Source organism: Salminus brasiliensis, chromosome 21, assembly GCF_030463535.1.
Source record: "Salminus brasiliensis chromosome 21, fSalBra1.hap2, whole genome shotgun sequence".
NCBI lineage: Eukaryota > Metazoa > Chordata > Actinopteri > Characiformes > Bryconidae > Salminus > Salminus brasiliensis.
In genome coordinates, this window is record NC_132898.1 from 10,472,065 (window position 1) to 10,492,217 (window position 20,153).

Sequence of the window (20,153 nt, forward strand, 5' to 3'; positions counted from 1 at the left end):
AAAATGATGCGCTTAACCCTTTCAGGGCAAACATGTTTTTGTAAACAATGTTTTATTGCTCAGAGCAGCACACAATTTCTTTTGACTTTCATTTAAAACTTAATGAGATTTAAGAGAACAAGCAAGGGTAAAAAGCAAAAGCCGACTGATAGTGTGTTTCTCAACACCACTGCCTTTCCTCCAGTCCCACACTCTAAAATAATTAATAGAAGATAAAACCACCACTTTCAGTTTCCTAAAAAAAAGTCTTTATTTGGACACTGCATTAGATAAAAGTTTGACTTTAAAGAACCCATAAAAAAAAGTGAATTTTGAATGTTTTTGTCATCAAATGTGGTTTTTCATGGAATTAAAAATGGGTCTTCTATGGATTAAAAGTGTTCTTTGACCTGTAAAGATAGTGGAACCCTTTTTTCTAGCTATATAAACAGTGACTTCACACTGATGGTGTGTGAAGGGGGCATACCATGAGTGTGCCGTTTTTAAGCTTGCATGGGCCAATCACTGTCCAGTGTAAACTGAAAGAAATAATTACAAATATGTGGGACTTATACATTTAAGTTCACTATGTGTAAAATGAAAATATTTTATTTTCATTTTAAACATGAATTTCAGTGTTTATTACAGCTGTATTTGCTGTATTTCATAAAATGACAGTGTACACTCAAGCTGCCTGGTTTGCGCAAAAGTATAATTTTTACATTTGGCCTTTAAGGCCTTAACATGGTCACATATTAAACAATTTAATAATACGATTAAAAAGTATAGATTTTGTTGAATTGAATATACAGGGTTCCTTAATATATTAATTGTGCTATAACGCAATTCATGTGTCCCCAGATTTTTTTAAATAAATTGAATAAATAATAAAACGGTGATGAGCAGAAGCAATAAGGTTTGCTTTAGTTTTAGACTGGAGTTACAAGATGAATGTAGCTAACAAGAAATGGAAGTACATCAATTAACAATCCACATTGGATTATGGTTAAAACTGGTTAAATGTTATTTTATGCCAAACAGTTGCTTCAAAGAAATAAAAGAAAATAACACCAGTAGACAGATTTATACCATTTATTTTTTAATGAGGAAAGTCAAGTCTGGGCTTTTCAGTTTTTAGAAAATAAACCAAAAACAATATTACAAATAATGAAATTGTTACATCATTCACAGGGTTACAGTCAAGTGTATACATTTTATACATTGAAACGAGACCTCCCATGTCTATCACAGTGGTCGGATGCAGTCATTGCCTTGTGCAGGCCCGCCAAGAGGGAAAGGTCCAGCTGCCCTGTGTGAGGAAGTAGGCCTAAAACACATAGAAGCTTCAACATGAGCCACGCTGCAAGATTGCAATCCGGCCACCAGACGGCGATGCTACACTGTGCGCACTGGTAGTGCATTCAGCAGCCATTTTCTCTCAAAGACTGCTCTCCTGACCATATTTGGAGGACACAGACCACGATACCGAGCCTTGAGAGGAAGCCAGGGCCAGCTTGTGTTTACGTTTAACTGCCATGATCATTGTAATACAGAGCTATAATGGTTTTTCGCTTGCCTTATACAACTGGCACACAGTTGGTGAATGCTTCTGTGGAGACCAACAGCATAAGCTGTTCACAGAGGAGGGGATTTTAAACGAAGTGCAGTGCTGCGCCCATTGTGTTTATACTTGCCAGTAGTGCTTGCAATGATGTCGGCATAGGTGACTGCAATGATTGCTTTAATAACTGACCTGTAAAGTAATGGCTGTTGAGAATTTGTATACACATTTCATAAAGCCATCTAGCCTAACACCTCCTGAGGCCTCATCTTGACCTGCACCTCAACGACCACCTATAAGCTCCTGCATCTGTCCGTAGTGGTGGAAAGCACTGGTTCTGTGGTGATATGGTCTGTAGACAACAATAAGAGCCGCTGACTCACTCTGTGTAACATTCTTTCACACTTGTGCAATCATATCTAATTTATTCCAGCTCTTGAGATCTACAATGGACAGAATATGAAAGGGGAGATGAATGAAGCAGTTAGCCTCTAAAGACATGCTATTGGCTACAAACACAATGGAAAGAAGGATTTATGCTGTACCGTTAAAATTAAATGGACCAGTGTAAATACTGTATTTGTGCTTTTACAAATTATGAACTGCTGAGACTAAGAAAACCTCCACAGCCTTTGAATAAAGACCGTACAGGCCTTCAGATTGCAATGCTAAAGAAAAGGCTTACCCTATAGACTTATTATACTCATGAGATAAACTTGATCAGCATCTGCTGTGTTGATGACAGGGCTAAGTGTCTGGAGCAAAGCTAATACATAGGTTCCAATGAAGGCCTAACAAATCAGTATTAAATAAGAGATAACGCGACAGTGTTGCATCTACAGGATCGGACTGCGTTTGTGGTTTGAATGCATCAGTCTGAGTCATACACACAGAGTGTAATTCTGCTACATTGCTGGCCACTAATTCTGGGAAGACATTTCAAAACCTCATAGCTCAGAACAGTTTCCCATCTTGGTATTATTTTAAAACCATTTGAAAATCCTAAATTGCAAGAACTTGTAATGACGAACGAACCGACAGAAATGGTCCGAAGATACCTGGAATATAGCATTTGCTAAGTTGGTTACCATTTCAAGTTACTATTCCAAAAATACAAGGTTTTGTTACGCAAGTGACAATATGTACAGTGCAGCCATACATGCCTTATAAAATGGCTGTAACCCTAACAGAATCTTTGAGAAAGGTAAATTCCTTGGTCTGCTCGGTTACTGCAACAAACTGGGATGCAGACTATATAGTGGACTGGAAGAACATCTATAGCTAGAAGATTCAAATATTCTGTGCTGTGTGAAGAGACCTCAGTTCTGACCCAGTTGCCATAAATGATAATTCAGACTGCATATTTAAATCTTATTCCTGTTTAATCCCAACTTTATTTCAGAAGCAGCACATTTCTTTGAGCTGGGGCACTGGGTAAGCGGTGAGAGTGCTGCATTTTTTAAACATAGAAGTGCCAGTAATAACACAGCAAGTAAAAACACCTCACTTCTAATAATTTACTAGTACACCTTCCAAATAGCACTGAAGCACCATGTCTTTGAAGCACCTTAAAGCATTAGAATTACACAAATACACAATTACTAGGCTAAGCACGCTAGTGCCCAAACCGAAACAAACTGATTTTGATTACTTCACTCCCTCAGTATAAATCACCACGTGGTATGGGCCTCTGCTTTACTCAGGCCGAAATGACAGTAAGTGTGCAGAGAAAAAAAGGAGAGAGAGAGACAGACAGACAAAAATGTGATATGGAGAGAGAGAGAGAGAGAGAGAGAGAGAGAGAGAGAGAGAGAAGGAGAAAGAGAGAGAACATTTGAGAGAGATCTAATGAGAAAAACAAGGCAGAGAGGCAAGAATGGGAGAAAAAAGGAGGTCTGGGAAGGGGGGTAGGGAGAGAAGGAGAAAGGGCAAGCAAGAAATTGTGTAAGGAAAAAAAGGTAGAGAGAAAGGTTTAAAGAGAAAGATAAGGGGATGGAGAGATGAAGAATAAAAAGCAGGAAGCACAAAGTGAGAGAGAAAAGCTATTCTTAGGAAGACAGTTAGCAGTTAGCTAGCAGCCATTAAATACTGAAAATGCTCTGTTTTGATCACAAGGTATGGGTCTTGTGAAACGCTTGGAATTGTGTAAATGGAAATGGAAATAATCTTGCATGTTCTTTTTTTCTATCTCTAAATCTCTCCTGGGCCTAGATGCTTTCTTTTTCTCCCTGTTGTCCCCCACCACCAGGGGTGGACTGTCCATTGGGAGAAGCGCTATTTTTGTGAATAAATATAGGGACTAAATACAGCAACAACAAATAACTGGCCAGAAATATAAATTGGTGAGAAACAGCACAGGGCAGTGTGGTGATTTTCAAATCTTTCTCAGTGTAAGGTGCATTTGAGAGTATGAATCTGGGCCTTATTGTTTTTTTTTGTTTGTTTGCTTATTTTTGTTATATTTGTTTTTATTACACTGGCAGAATTGCGAATATCATATGTTTTTTTTTTTTTTTTTTTTTTTTTAGATATAATCTGTATGGTTGTAGTTTTTTCTTCCAACCAATCAGTTTCATTTCTGTAGCCACACTGTTCTTTAGATAAACGGACACCCTGACTACTGAGCATAGAGTGCATACATATATACAAAGTTTGAAACAACTACACTACTTTTAGGCATATGAGTCATTCCCATAAAACTGCCTGAAACCATGTCACCAGCGTCACAACCATCATGTAATGTACGTGTAAACAATATTTATATAACTGAGAAGATGAGTTGGAGTGTAAAATGGTACAGCTAAATCCTAATTATTTTCATGATTTTTCTTATTCTAATTATCACAACCACCCTACGTTCCTGTTTCACATTACGTATATTATTTATCTTTTTTTATAAAAAAAAAACAACAACCAAAAAGTCAACCAAAATAACAATGCTATAAACTGCAAAAATATACATATTTGTTTACATTCTGTAAAATGTATATTTTAATGATTAGCTTTATAATATTTAATCTTAAAAAACACATTATAACTAAAGTTGTAAGAAAACTTGAGACTGTAAGGTAAATGAATGAATTAAAATCAAATTTAAAATTTTCAACCAGGCATTACTTTTTGTATATTCAAAATTGAAAGTAATTACATTTTAGTCACTTAAAATGTTTTCTATGCTTGGCCTTCCTCTGAGAATAACCCACACATATCAAATGCATAGCAGGGATGGTCAAATGTTGTCTGAATTTGCTACTTTAAAGGATACATATTCACCACTTTTGCTGGAACTTATAAATGTGTAGTTTGTTTAAACAGGCTGTTCATGTGCCTTTAGGATATAGGCATATATGACATACATGGTTGTGTCAGGTAGGGTGAACAGCACGTAGTTTAACTAGTACATACAAGTCTTATTTCCAAAAAGCAAGAACAATGTTTTTTCATGATATGGGCCATTAGAGTGAGCTCAAAATAAATATTCTTTTAAACACATCAAAAACATGTGCTAAATGTCAGTGTATGAAGTGTACATCTGATAAGTGAACATTTCTTCGAAAGATTCTGTAATCATGACAAGGAGGGCACTGCACTTCATTATGTTAAGCAGTTTAGATCCGCAGTTCAGATTGGCTAACTAAGCTCACTCATCTAAGCTTGAAGTGTAGTCAAATGAGGAGAGATGCTGTAATTTCTTAAAGATGTAGATGTGGATCCTAAGGTTATGAAATGGAGGAACTCTCTTGTGAGCTGAGCAAGACAAAGTGTAATCGAATGCTGGTAACCACAAATGACCTCCATGCCAGGACACTCACACACACATACTTAATCAGTGTAGCACAGCTGAAGATGTCTCTGTTTTCTTGTGTTTTTGCATCTGCTACATTGCCCAGAAGGCCCACAAGAAAGAAGTTGGAAGTGCTCGGTTTAGTTGTTCCACCCCACAGCCTTCTCTATAACACCAAAAAGGCCCCAACATTTGAAGCAAACAGCTCTCCATTATTTTCTTAATAAAACAAAAACCCAAAAACAAATTCTGTACACTAAAATCCAACACATCTTTAAGAAAAAAAAACTCTGAAAGGGGAAATCTACTTACATTGATATTTACATGTTTTTGATGTTTTTTTTTTTACACTAATATATATATATATATTTTTTTTTAAAAGAAAGTAAGAAAGCATGAACCTTGAGGACTAGAGGTGGCAAATAGTGTTTAGGAGCATTTATAAAAGCCTTTAAAGGTCTGTTGATTGATTTTTGTCAAATGATACCAAACCATCAACCATGTCTAGAATATCACCATGTTCCTGAATTGGCTAGTTATGCTACAAGTATGTGTAGGCAATTCACAGAAATTAGCCAGCGTGCTAACATGTATTTGTGTGAGAGGCCTACACATATGCTAGCATAACTGGATAAAGTATGTCAGAAGCCTACACATATTTTAAATCATTTAAATGTCTGGACACCCCTTAACAAATTCAATGTGCTTTTGAGAACTCTTCTTCACATTCTAAAGCATAATTACTATTTAGTTGTTTTTTTTTTTTTACATATTTGTTTGCCAATATTTTAACATATTGCAATAAAAAAAAAGTTTCATTTAGAAAATCAACAAAATCTTTAATTTAAATTTGAACTTTTGCATATGACTGTATGCGTAGGCTTCACATGACGTTTTATTATTTCTTCATGGATTACTCCACGAAGAAATGCTAATGTGGCATAAACAAAGAACATAAACAAAGAAATAGTCCATATGATGTTAGTTGTACAAAGCTAACATAGCCGCTACTAGTTTTCCTTTGATATTAGCAGTGTTAGCATTTCCAGGTGAAGGATCTCTTTAGCAGTACCATTGTCAGAATTAATGAATGTTATAATTCTATTTATTTATTAGGCAGTGATCTCACTTGACATTACTGCCTTTAAAGTATTGCCTCCTACTGAGCTTTCACACATCGTAATACTTCATTACAGTAAAAAAATAAAAATAAAATAAAAATAAAATAAAAATAATAATAATAATAGAACATCAACACAGTGATCTGTAAAGTGGAGTAATCCACGCCTGAAGTTAACTCAACAAATGACATGCTGTCACTTCTCACCTAGCCAAAACCCACACTTAGACACACATTCTATATGTTAGGGCTCTGGAAAAAACTAAATTAAAGGAGGTGGTCAACAGGTCAACAAAATAACAATAAATGTGCGCTCAAGGTCCTTCTTTGTAAACAATTCTTAATAAAACACACTAAACAATTTGTTTAAATGTTTAAAGGGGTAGCATACAGTATGTGATGTGTCCTATCTTAAATCACGGAAATCTGCAACCACTGTGTTGCCTAGGGAGAGAATCTGGCAATGGTTTAAAAAAAAATAAAAATAATAATAATAATAATTATACATTTCTGACTAAAACATCCAGTTCAAGCATGTCTGATATGTACAGAAGGACCTGTGAGGTAGGACAGGAAAGCGTCCTATTTGGCAGGTTTTGATGTCTAAAAAGAGAAATTAAACAACAAGAATAATAAACAGTTTTTTTCTCCCCAAAGAAAATGGAAGCCAAAAAAAAGGGGGGGAAAAAACGTCATCACAAAATCAACACGGTCAACACGAGTAATATTTAGATAAGAAGACATCTTTTTTTTTTTTCTTTGTTCAAGTGTTTCAAACGTCTAAAATCGTCAAAAGTCTCCTATTTTCTTCATGGCAGTTTTTGCTGCCATAAAGGAAGTTCCATTTCATGGTGTTTGTCTCCTTTCTTGCTCCCACCCGCCTGTCAACAGTGGCACAGGGTTTAGGCTTTCCACACTTGCAGCCATTGAGCTGGCGGTCCATATTCGTATCCATATTCATTTTTTCCCTAAAAAACAAAAATGTAAAAAGCGCTTGGTGCGGAAAAGTGTCCGCCGTACCTCTGTTTACCTCCTTGCCCTTTTAAAGGGTATCCTTTTAATTGAAATCCACTTAGGTTACGCTTGTTCCTTGTGTTCACATAGCCTTATTTTTCCTCTTTTCTTAAAAAATTATTTTAATTTTAATTTTAAAGAACATAGATAAAAACAAGGAGGTAAAAATAAAAATATATGTATATATAAAGAACTAAAAAAGAAAGAAGAAAAGCATGCTTGTGGTTGAGGAAAAAAGAATTGCTATGTTGCTTTGCTATGTTTGGCTTGCAACGTTTGCAAGCAGCAGGCTTTCACGTTTAGATGCTTTTTGTTTTTTTGTTTTGTTTTGTTTTTGTGTTGATTTTTGCACTCTCAGGTTTGTGGGGCATGGTGGGGGATGCTGGAGGAAAGATAAGAGAGTTGGGATGAAGGGGATGGAGAAAATTCCTTTAGGAACATAGTGGTCCAGTGGGAAAACCAAGCTCAGGGATCCAGAGCGTCCACTTCCATCTGACCACTCACTCCTGTCTCCTTTACTGTCCAGCACAGGCTTCGAGGGTCAAACCTCCACTGACTGGATCTGGTTCATCTGCGCCCTCATCATCTGTACACTGTTTAGGATCTTCTTCTGATGTCCTGCTAGTGTCACGCCCACCCTGAGGATGTCTCTATGGATGCACACACAGCCATGTCAAAACATTGGGGTCACACACAAATACATTCCATATTCAGAAGTAAGATAAATAAAGTAAAAGTTTTAAATTCATAATAAAATATGCTTAATTTACTTTTAGTCAAATTACTTAATTAAAAGTGTAAATATCTAACACGTATACCTGAAAGTAAAACATGTATCAGCACTTAAACATACTGAAGTATTAAAGTATTGTATAAAAAAGTATTTGTATAAAAAAAAGTATTTGTTTTGTCATAACTATGTGTAATACACACATATGCACACACACAAATGCAGACATAATAACTGCAGAATTCTTCCACATAAAGCACGTTTGTTTGTCAAAACAGACCCAGAATGTCATCTCACGACTAATCAGCATATGAGTTCCTCAGTTAGCTTCCAGTATGATCCCCATCATCCTGTTTGTTGCAGAAACTATCAGATAAGTGTGAAATGACGGCATGTCTTTGTTTTTGTTGGGCTGCGTGTCTGGTACAGGTATCACAGAGAATGATGCCAGGCAAAAGGAATGTGAAAGTGCTCCGTTACAGCTCGCATTTGCACTGCGTGGGACAGTTTAAAAAATGCAGACGGGGAACAAAGGAAATGTTTACTAAACACGCTAGATGCAAGACTTTATTTTGTCTGTGTCTTGAGATACCCATCACGATTACTACCCAGACTATTCTTTTGTTGTAGTGCTTCATCAAAGAGCAAAAAAATAAAATTAAATAAATCACCAACACTTGTGTCACATTATAATGCTGTTAAGACTGACATGTAATTTGCACAATTACAAATATGCTGTGGCATACTTTTGTATGGTAATTATATTTTACTGTATCAGCTTATTCACCTGTATTAACCCCTCTCTGTACCCCCTCCCCCAGACAGAATGGAAATCATCTGGTTGAATACTACTTTTTCTGATTCAAATGTGCTAAGGGTTACGAGAGTTACAGTGCATTCATGTTTACATTGCACATAGCAAAATAGCACAAAATGTTTTCCACACAGTTTGGCTTTGTAACTGCTTTTTTCTTTTTCTTTTTCAGCCATGCCAAAATGTGACACAAGCGCAATGGCATGAATTTATTTCAACTTATATTTGTCAAAATACCTACATTTGGAACGCATTATTGATTTAAAATGACTTGTTTTGTATTTGTCTGGAAAGTTTAGCACTGTTGTATCCAACCTGGCAAATCTGTATATCTATAAAAACAGAATTCAGCTTAGTACCATAACATCTTTAACTGGTAATTCATTGCTATGTAGAGACAACAATTTCATTTGGTGCATTAAAATATGAATATGTGTATTTTCTTCAGCAGATGTGTACCTAATTTATTTTCACACTTAACAAAACATGTCATTTGACCAGTGGTGACTTCGGCATATGGCAGTATGAGCAATTGCACTATGTGTAGTCTGTGTCTTAGTCACTTGTACTGTGTGGTCCAGTAAACACTGACTTCACTGTGGCCCTGGAGATCAGTCATCTCACTTCACAGTACGTCTGTGATGTGGACTATTATTTGGATGACAAGTTCTTCTTGATCTTGATCATTAGTGAGATGTACTCCACAGCGGACCCGCTCTGTTACTGCCCGTACTCACAGTAATATGTTTATGCCTCATGTTGAAAGATGGCAGCAAACACAGTGAAAGCATTACACATGCTCCAAAATATTCAAACTTATGGGCAAAAGAGCTTAACAAAGGAACAATAGTTAGATAGGAAAACATGTGGAGAATTACAGAGTCGTGCTAACCTTGGGTTTTAAACCTTAATGTTTGTCAAACCTGAGCTCCATACAAAGCTTCAATCAGATTTTTTATTATTCTCTTCACTGTCTTTAGAGCAGATGTACAAAACCTGGTGTGGTAGATTTTGGTCAGCAACATGCACACAACATGTATGAGCCTAAACACACGTCATGTACGTGAGATGTTTACACCATGCCTTTTCTTCTTATATAGTGGGGAAAAAAAGTATTTAGTCAGTCACCAATTGTGCAAGTTCTCCCACTTAAAAAGATGAGAGAGGCCTGTAATTGACATCATAGGTAGACCTCAACTATGAGAGACAAAATGAGAAAGAATTTTTAGAAAATCACATTGTCTGATTTTTAAAGAATTTATTTGCAAATAATGGTGGAAAATAAGTATTTGGTCAATAACAAAAGTTCATCTCAATACTTTGTTATATATCCTTTGTTGGCAATCAAAATCTCACAATACATGGCCCCATTCATTCTTTTATGTACACAGACCAGTTGTCCTAGTCACTTTGCAGAGAAACAGCCCCAAAGCATGATGTTGCCAACCCATGCTTCACAGTTGGTATGGTGTTCTTTGGATGCAACTCAGCATTCACTCTCCTCCAAACACAACGAGTTGTGTTTGTACCAAACAGTTCTACTTTGGTTTCATCCGACCATAAGACATTCTTCCAATACTCTTCCAGAACATCCAAATGCTCTCTAGCAAACTTCAGACGCGCCCGGATATGTTCTTAAGCAGGGGAACACGTCTGGCACTGCAAGATCTAAGTCCCTGGAGGCGTAGTGTGTTACTGACGGTAGCCTTTGTCACATTGGTCCCAGCTTTCTGCAGGTCATTCACTAGGTCCCCCCGTGTGTTTCTGGGATTTTTGCTCAACGTTCTTCTGATCATTTTGACCCCACGGGCTCTGATCTTGCGTGGAGCCCCTGATCGAGGGAGAATAGCAGTGGTCTTGTAGGTCTCCCATTTTCTGATTATTGCTCCCACAGTAGATTTCTTCACACCAAGCTGCTTGCCTATTGCAGATTCAGTCTTTCCAGCCTGGTGCAGGTCTACAATTTTGTTTCTGGTGTCCTTCGACAGCTCTTTGGTCTTCACCATAGTGGAGTTTGGAGTGTGACTGTTTGAGGTTGTGGGCAGGTGTCTTTTATACTGTTTTATACTGAGTTCAAACAGGTGCCATTAATACAGGTAATGAGTGGAGGACAGAGAAGTCTCTTAAAGAAGAAGTTACAGGTCTGTGACAGCCAGAAATCTTGCTTGTTTGTAGGTGACCAAATACTTATTTTCCACCATTATTTGCAAATAAATTCTTTAAAAATCAGACAATGTGATTTTCAGATTTCTTTTTCTTATTTTGTCTCTCATAGTTGAGGTCTACCTATGATGTCAATTATAGGCCTCTCTCATTTTTTTAAGTGAGAGACCTTGCACAATTGGTGACTGACTAAATAATTTTTCCCCCACTGTATATGCATTTGGAAGAGGGCAGCTGTTGGCTGATTACATATTTCCCTTGATTTCCTATAAAATAATACCAACATATTACCCCTTCTTCTTAAACACAATGACTGTGTCGGCTATGGCACGAGGTTACTGTTTCCTTTCTTTTTTGAATACACATGTTGTTACATTGTTTATTTATCGGTGTTTGTTTAGTATTTAGTAGCTTTGTTTGTAGGACAAACTACAATATGCTTTAGCAACAGAATCCTTTATGTTGAATCCTAAATATATGTAAAGTATTAAAATAATAAATAATTGCTGCTGTAATGCATCATAAATTAATGGGACCTCAGAGTGTAACAGGCTACACTGTTTTCCACATCATCAGTTAAGAAGTTAAGAATAAATATGAAATTACATGTGAGGCACCACTTAAAGTTATTGGACAATAAGGAAAATGCTCACAAGCTAAGTTTGTACTCTGGTATACCATGGAATCAATGGAATCCATAAGACAGGTTAAATAAATCACCTCAAATATGTAAGTTCATCAATTTATATGTTAAACTGCTTAGGCTACATGCGTTGCAAACTGTTAATGTTCACATTTACGGCTCATTTAGAATCTTATTGTATACAGCTATTTCCTGTATATGGTATAGGATACCCTGTTGTCTAATATATTTTGTACTTAAACCAATGCACTGCACCGAACATTTCTCTTTGAACTTGTTTTTGATGGTACCACTATTTCCCTGCAACTTTTAAATCCCTATATCTCACAAGCTGTATTAACAGCCTTAGTTAAGTGAAAACTCATTTCAGAAACACTGCATATATTGCACCTTCTAACACATATACATATAGCGCTCCACCTTTATCTTTGAAGCAGCACTTACTCCATGGTCATCTGTGAGACCAGGTCGAAGCTGGTGAAGTCAGTGTTGGCAAAGTTGTCCTTGTACTGGCCCATCTTAATGGCATCTAGCCACTCGTCCACAGTGCTGAAGCTGGAGAAGTCGGGCACACTGCGATCCAGCAAGGGCAAGTGCACACTGCACAGGACAGAGAGTGGACATGTTAACATGTACAGTAATGATTACACATTGCTGTAATTAAATGTAAGCTTTAAGTTTTGTAAAACTGTCTAATGGTGTTTATTGTTCTCATACATCTCTTACATGTTTGCTGTGCCAATAGTTATTTGTTAGGACTGCACTAGATTTGGTAATACTGATATCTCACAAAGCTTGCAGATGAGCCCTGTAACAAATTTCCCTTTTTTTTTTAAATTGTATGCTGTTTTATAATTAATTTCACCCTAAACGAGGGGGCCGCCGATCTCAAAACTGTGTGAACTCTGCATTAGCAAGTTTTTTCTAATTTGAAGTAATACTTTAATGATGATCTGCTTCACCTTTTAAGTCTACCAGACTAATCACCTCTCTTGGATGTTAAATGCTAGCACTCAGATGAATTAACACCATAGCAGTGTCCTTATATTATTTAAAATATATTCCAGTTACAACTGCCATTCATGTAGTAAAAGGCAGTACCTTTATGTGATCTGGAAATGACTTGAGGTTATTCCTGCTTATCCTTGCTTTTTTGTTCATATTTGTCGCTTTAGAGGCACAAACATCATTACATAGCAACAAAACCTTATATCTACAAAACTTTATCATGAAATTTTAACATAATGAAAAAATGGATATCGAAGGTTTTTGCACAACTGTGCCCAAAATATATAACCTTTAGATCATGCCTGCTGGTTTCTATCACCACCAGAGTAAAGTATACTGTGCAGGTGACTTTCCCTATAATGAGCCATTGCATATCAACATAATATCATTCTGGATGTTTTAAATGTGAATGCATTTACACTAGACCAGAAAATAGATGGTTTCCAATGTGTTTTTGTTTTGCACAGTCATAAGGAATCAGAGAGTGCCTCAAGCCTTGGACTAAATGTCGTGGTCTATCAAACCTGAGCAGATTTTATTTACACACAGCAGCGTGGTGCCAAAAGAAACAAAGTGTTTGGCATAAACGAGCTGTGCTTACGAGATCGCAAGTGAAACCAAAGAATTCGCAAACATTATGGAAACAGATTTTTTTCAAAAACTTTGAAGATATTCCTATTGAGGTCATAATCCATTTTGGTTTTTCAATCCGGAATTCAAGGACACATGGGAGTGGGTTTGGAGATGGCTGGCACCAAGACTAACCATTAAAATGATCCCATGCACACATACCTAAAATGTAACTCCACACCCACATACCCAGACAAAGCCAGGTATAATGGCTAAAATGTGTCTGAGAAAGTAGCCACTGTGAAGAAAACTTTAGAGGCCTTTTTAACCATAGACATATCAGATTGCATATATGGGTTTTCCCTCGACTGGAACAATTTAAGCAGTATCATATTCCTTTTTGTCATATACAGTACAGAAAATCTCAGTTACATTTGCTGACATAAATACTGTACAGATCTTTAAGACATGTTTTAACTTTTTTCTCCTTATATGCAGTATTAGATCTGAAAATAATAATGATAATTCTATTTTTATATATTAAGCATAAGATATACTGAATGTTTTGTTTCTTATCTGTTAATAGCAGCAAAGACTTTTAAAAAAACAATAAATTCGGTACATAGGTGGCATGTTTGTCTTTTACTTACTTAATTGGATTGAGAGAACAAGTCTAGCTGTTCAATCACACAAGTTACAGTGCACACAGCACAAACTAGCAGATAACGGTCATATTCTTTTATATATTATATAAGTATTTCATACATAGCTAGATACTTTTTGTACATTATGACAAAATATGCATTTTGTCTTCAAAAATACTGTCCAGGCTTAAAACTAAGAATTAAAATAATCACTATTTTATCAAATGCAAAAAAACATCAAATGATGTAAGGATTATGTTTCTTCAGGTTACAATAAACAAAGTAAAATTCTGACATTTCAAAGTCACACAGAAGTTTAACTAATTCTGTGTCAAGGATTGCTGCTTGCTTTACCCTGAAGACAGAGGAGTCATGGCTTTTAGGCTGTTGGGGTTGCGGATCATTTTGTCCAAATTGTTGACGATCTGGCTAAATTTAGGCCGGTTGTTGCGATCTTTCTGCCAGCAATCCAGCATGAGCTGGTGTAAGGCGCTGGGACAGTCCATGGGCGGTGGCAGCCTGTAGTCCTGCTCAATGGCGTTTATAACCTGCAGGAAACAAGACAGAGATTTGACCATGTTTACAAGAGAATGAGAATAAAAACCACAATCTACAACGCCAGCAAACATAATACAACATGTCATTAAAAATGTATAGACTAGAAATATGCTGTAAACCCGATATAAAAATGAGTACAACTACCACTATTTTTCCTAATACTTTAATCAGAACATTAAATAAAGCACCATAAATGAAGTCTTAATTTAACCCCATTTAGGAAAACAGTCCATTTTGGGCAAAATCTAAAGTTCAATTTGACTCAACTTTAGCCTCCTGTGTGAGTTTTAGAGATTAGAGATTTAGAGGTCTGGTCAGGATTTGTATAGGACTTGTTTCTTAATGCTTTGGATTTGTGCAAACCCCAAACACTACCCTACATAGGCAATGTTCGCCGCTGTTTTGAGTTGCTGATGTTTGAGAGGCTTGCTTTTGTCTATCCTGGTTTTTGTTTACAGACTTTCAAGAATTGGTCTACAGTTGTAAGAAACCAAGGTAATCATTCCTTCAAACTACTAGGAGAAGTACTTATATGTTATAATCAACCCTCTTTTAACAATAGTAAACTCATTCCTTAGCCTGGGGCATGTACCTAAAGCCTTTAAGTTAGCAGTTTAACCTTTAGTTAAGAAACCAAATCTTGATGCTAGTATACTGTCAAACTACAGACCTATTTCTAACCTACCATTAGAAACAGAATTGCTCATATTTGCACAAGAAACACACATATGATGAATTCTGAATTCTGAAATAAGACCTCATTATAGCAGAGACAGTTCTAGTACAGATAACAAATGATCTTCTTGCCCCTTTAGTAGTACTACTCTGCCTCAGTGATACAATAGAACACACTATCCCTTAAGAAAGATTAGAGAACATGGTTGGAATCATAGGAACAGCAAACGTCTACAGTGGGTAGCAGATAACACTGTAACTGAACATGATCAGTTCATTAAGGTAAAAGATTACACAAATAATACAAAAGTGAGATATGGAACACAGCAAAGCTCAATTTTAGGGCCGTTACTATTTTCCATTATACATACTGTGCTACTGGGCACAGTTAAAAGCAAACATGATGTTAACTTTCATTGTTATGCAGATGATACACAACTGTACATTGTGACAAACTTATACTAAAGAAAACCAAGGACTGTGTAAAAGACATGAAATGCTATATATTACATAACTTCCAAACAGTAAAAATACAGAGGTGAAAAACTAAGAAATAAATTATCATACCTAATGTTAAATATGGCTGATTTCTCACCTGTAATCACCTGTAAAACCTGCACTGTAAACACCTTAACTGAAACTCATTTTGTCAATGACCTCTTTTAAGTAGTTAACAAAGATGTTCCCTTACTATTTGTTGTCTATAATGTAAATGTAGACCAAATTTTACTAATGACCAATGCAGAAATCTAGGTAGTTATTTTTTCAACTGTACAATTACTTTTAAGCCTGTGAAAAAGGAGGGCCTATGTAAAAAAATTCCATAATTCCTAAACGCTTAATCAATCACATCTCAATTGTTTCATTGCAAATCCATTGAGACAGCATACAGAGGCAAAATCATTAAAAAATTGTTACAACAAACTCTGATATTGTGATATGGCTCACTGCAAGTAGACCTTACCACATTTCACTATGCATGTGTAAGTCTACTATGTGTTAACACTTGGGCAGAATACTGGTAGCTAGACAGCACTGCAGAATAGGATTGATCTGTTTGCTTCATAAACACACTGTGATCATTATCTCTTTCTGAAGGAGGCCCAGGGAGGCCATTTATCATCACAGACACACACACAGAAATCAGTATTTCTGTCATTCTGATTTCCTCATTACTATATTTAGTAAATACTGTACATACATCTACCCCAACCCTAACCACACCCACATTAAACAAAAGAAACCTTTAAGTTGTTTTGCTTTTTATAAAAAAAAATAAATAATAACACCACGCATCGGCTTGAACAGTACATAGCTCCTCAGCATTGGGCTGTGGTGCATGTATTCTCACAACTCTGTTGAACCACTAAACTGTGTAGGCTGGCTTTGCAACCACCCAGAGGAAAAAAAGGAGTTTCTCCTAGACAAAAATGAAACCAGATGAAAGACAACAGATTAATTTCCATGGAATTTAGATGGATTAGCAGATAATTGCTTGTTTCATTCCTGGTTTGCCTGTTTTCCTTATAAACGAAGTCATGTTGCTGAAAGTTTTAAATTAAGGAGGTGTGTTCCAGCGAGAACGTGGCGTCAATGCATACCCTCTAAATGCATACCCTCTAATCTAATTAATATATGAATTCATGTTTTATTTGAATAAACCAGTTATTTTGCAGCACCCTTGATCATTGATCACATAAATCATCATCTCTCACTGGAAGACCCAGATAACCAAACTGAAAAAAAACCAAAACAATTATGCTTGGAACAGTTAAAGGTAAGAAGAAGAAGAATCATGAAGCTATTAATACAGCTAAAGACACAAATAAAGGACAGGATATTCTGGAGAAACATTGTCCATATGGTTTATTTTTACTATGCTAAATTATTTCTGTTAAAAATCTGTATTTTACTTTCAGTTTTAAGTATTTGCCCTCTCCTCATTCACAGAGATGGGAGCCTGGTGCTACAGCCTGCTTCAAATTCACAGCTCTTACTCATATGCAGAGATGTAATTACTGTCAGACCAAACATGATTAACAACCGCTCAAGAAAGCACAACGCCAACTAAACTATGTTTAGAAGATGTGCTGCAAGTTGTAACAGGAAATTCCTGCTGTCACTCTGTGTTTAGAATTGTCTATTTCTCTGTGTTAACTGCTCCACTTCTGTAAATCTGAGTGATGGAGCTTGTGGTTTTTTGAGCTTCTGAATGGTGTTGATGGTAACATCGTCTCCATTAATTAATGTTTTCAGCTACAATCCACATTCTTAGAAATGAAGTGATGCGATAAAAAAGCGACTTTTGGTTTCCTAGAATCCTTTCAATAGAAGAGAGTTCTCAGCCTCAGTTACACACATTTGTTTCACATATAAAGCTGAAGCTAGGAAGGCCAGGTGTCTTTGAGTTAACAGAATTGAAAAATGGCTTCTTAGGGTAGAGCTTGCCTGTTGCAGCACCAATCAGACCACCTTTCAGTGGTCAATTTTCTTTTTGTGCCAACACTAAAACGAAAATGCATAAATAAAAGTTTGTTGGTTGTAGCCCAGTAGCCTTTTTCGATCAAACTGACATTATGCCATAAAAGTGCTTTACATAATGACATAATTTCCTGCAAAAACTGTTTTCATCTCTTATTTCACTGACTGGAAATGTACTTTTATTTTATTTACTTTAACAGTATTCAGTTATTCAATCTCTCTGTAATAGTGACAGCATTCCCACCTGCAATGCTGTTTGTATTTGTTGCAAGCAGTCTGTAAGCAAACTTTGTCATGTGACAATTTATTATTCCTCAGAAATGATTTACAATGTAGATTTTTGCAATCAGTTCATAAACAGTATATAAGTTGAAGAGAAAATCATTCAGTAATAATTCATGAAATCCTTTTTTCGATGGATGTGTACCTAATGTGAATGAATGACTGACAAATGAATGGCAATGATAATCCCGTTACACTGGTGAAACAAATGAATAATCAACATTTCCATAGGGACGTGAATCATAGTATGTGGGACAGAAGCAATCAGAGAAAGCTCCTGTCCCACATACTATTCCATTTAACAAAGATCCATATGCACACAGTCTGTTTCTAGAATTAAAGGCGACAAAGACAAAGTTTCTGAATGGGTCTTGTGCAAAAGGTTTTGTAAGCTGCTATTTTTAAAAGACGCTAATAGTAGCATAGTGTGTGTCTCCTACTACTGTGCACAGCCACAGAAAAAGCACGCAGATGAGAAGGTTAAAGGACCCCAGTGAGACCCGCCGCTCTCCAGCTCATTATAGAGGACATTACGTAGCTCCATTCAAAGCTAGATTAATCTCATCCAGCTGCCTTGCACCCACGGCCCAAAAGGGGCTAGAGAACGCTATCTGGAGCTGATAATAAGATAACTGAGATCTGCGCTCTGCATTAGCCCTAACTCTTTCAATTTGAAACTATTTTCATTATCTGGACCCATAATTTGCTTTCGCCTCAACCACCCAGAGGGATGCTGCAAAATGGAAGCTGCAGTCAAGGGCAGGCACAGTTAGAGCAGTGCTGTGCCTCGAATGTGAAATAACTTTCTTACTCACAACGAACTGCATGGGGAGTTTAAATTAAACCTGAGTTCTTGTGTTTCATTCACTTCCAAAATTAACAGTAGAAAATTGCCTATTCAAATTTTGGGGGGAAAAAAAAATGCACAGACACCTTCCTTTGTAATGTTTCTTCTGAAATGAAAGGGATTAATAGGTAGTTTTTCCCCCTTTGCTGCAGCAACAGTATCTACTCTTCTGAGAAGTCTTTACACTAGATGTTGGAACATGGCTATAAGGATCCGATGCCCCTCAAGAGTTTTTTTTTTTTTTTAAGTCTTTTAGGCACAAATCTAAAAGACAGCATCTGCAAAAAAAATAATTTCATAAGTCAGAGTGTCCTTTGAGCCATACCAAATGTCTACCCACATCTCGTCCACAAGCAGACCACAGTGATCACAAAGAAAGACTCTGAAAAGGTGCTTAATGTATCCAGTTCATGTGGAGACTGATACAGTCTCTTTGGGGAGATTGGGCTCTGAAGCTCAACTCACAGGGTGTGGAGTGTTCTGTGGGCAGATTTATGATGCACTGCTTCTGCTGTTTACCTTCCCATTTGATTCAAACCACAGAGTTGCCCTCATCCCTAACTCACTCACAGCCGGAGCATCCTACTGATAGAATTACCAACTGTCTCTGGCATGAGCAACTAAACAGCAGAACACGCTGAACCAACACTGCATTTTAAGCCTATGCAAGTTAATCTCTTAAGAAAAAAAGGGTGTTACAAAGTGTTATTACAAACATCGATTACCGAAGAATAGTCCCACCAGTTGTACAGAAGTCCCTGTATTTACTGGTTAATGTGTAATAAGTCTTGGAGTGTTAACCAGTTCAAGTCACATAAACATACTGTGATTTTATATGCAAATTATTTATCTTGAAACAAGAAGAAGAAAAAAAACAAAACAATTTCATAAAATTGCAATCAAATCATCATAGCACTGTTCCAGAACATCTAATGTAAAGCCCTCCCAAAAAGGTAGAGGGAGAAAACAACCTTTTTATTACCCATGAGTTTAGGGGAAATTTTCGGTGCCGGTGTCCACAAATTATTGGCCAAATTAAATAGCTTGTAGAAATATGGTCAATACAAGTTGTTTTTTTCCTTTTCCATAAATAGCTTTAAAAATATATATCTTATGGTCTTAAAAATATATATATAGTATCCTTAATAAATTATTATTACCAAATGATTACAGATTATAGTATTACAAAAAAGACATGGGAGGTCTCAGACATCAGTTCATTGCTTTTTAAAGGTGTAACTTTGATAATGTGATAACATATTTAAAAACACAAGGTACAT

The 20,153-nt window shown here is 36.4% G+C and overlaps 1 protein-coding gene across 2 annotated transcripts in view; it reads right to left on the reverse strand.

The window, feature by feature from the left end:
• Positions 1–6,411: 6,411 nt before the first annotated feature.
• ephb2b (eph receptor B2b) overlaps positions 6,412–20,153 on the reverse strand; it is a 173,575-nt gene continuing 159,833 nt past the window's right edge. For both annotated transcript variants that reach the window (XM_072666148.1, XM_072666147.1), the window contains exons 14-16: positions 14,385–14,578; positions 12,253–12,408; positions 6,412–8,108 (exon numbers count right to left, since the gene is read on the reverse strand). In XM_072666148.1, coding sequence (XP_072522249.1) covers positions 8,000–8,108; positions 12,253–12,408; positions 14,385–14,578 — 459 coding nt within the window. In that variant the 3' untranslated portion in view covers positions 6,412–7,999. The remainder of the gene's footprint in view (positions 8,109–12,252; positions 12,409–14,384; positions 14,579–20,153) is intronic.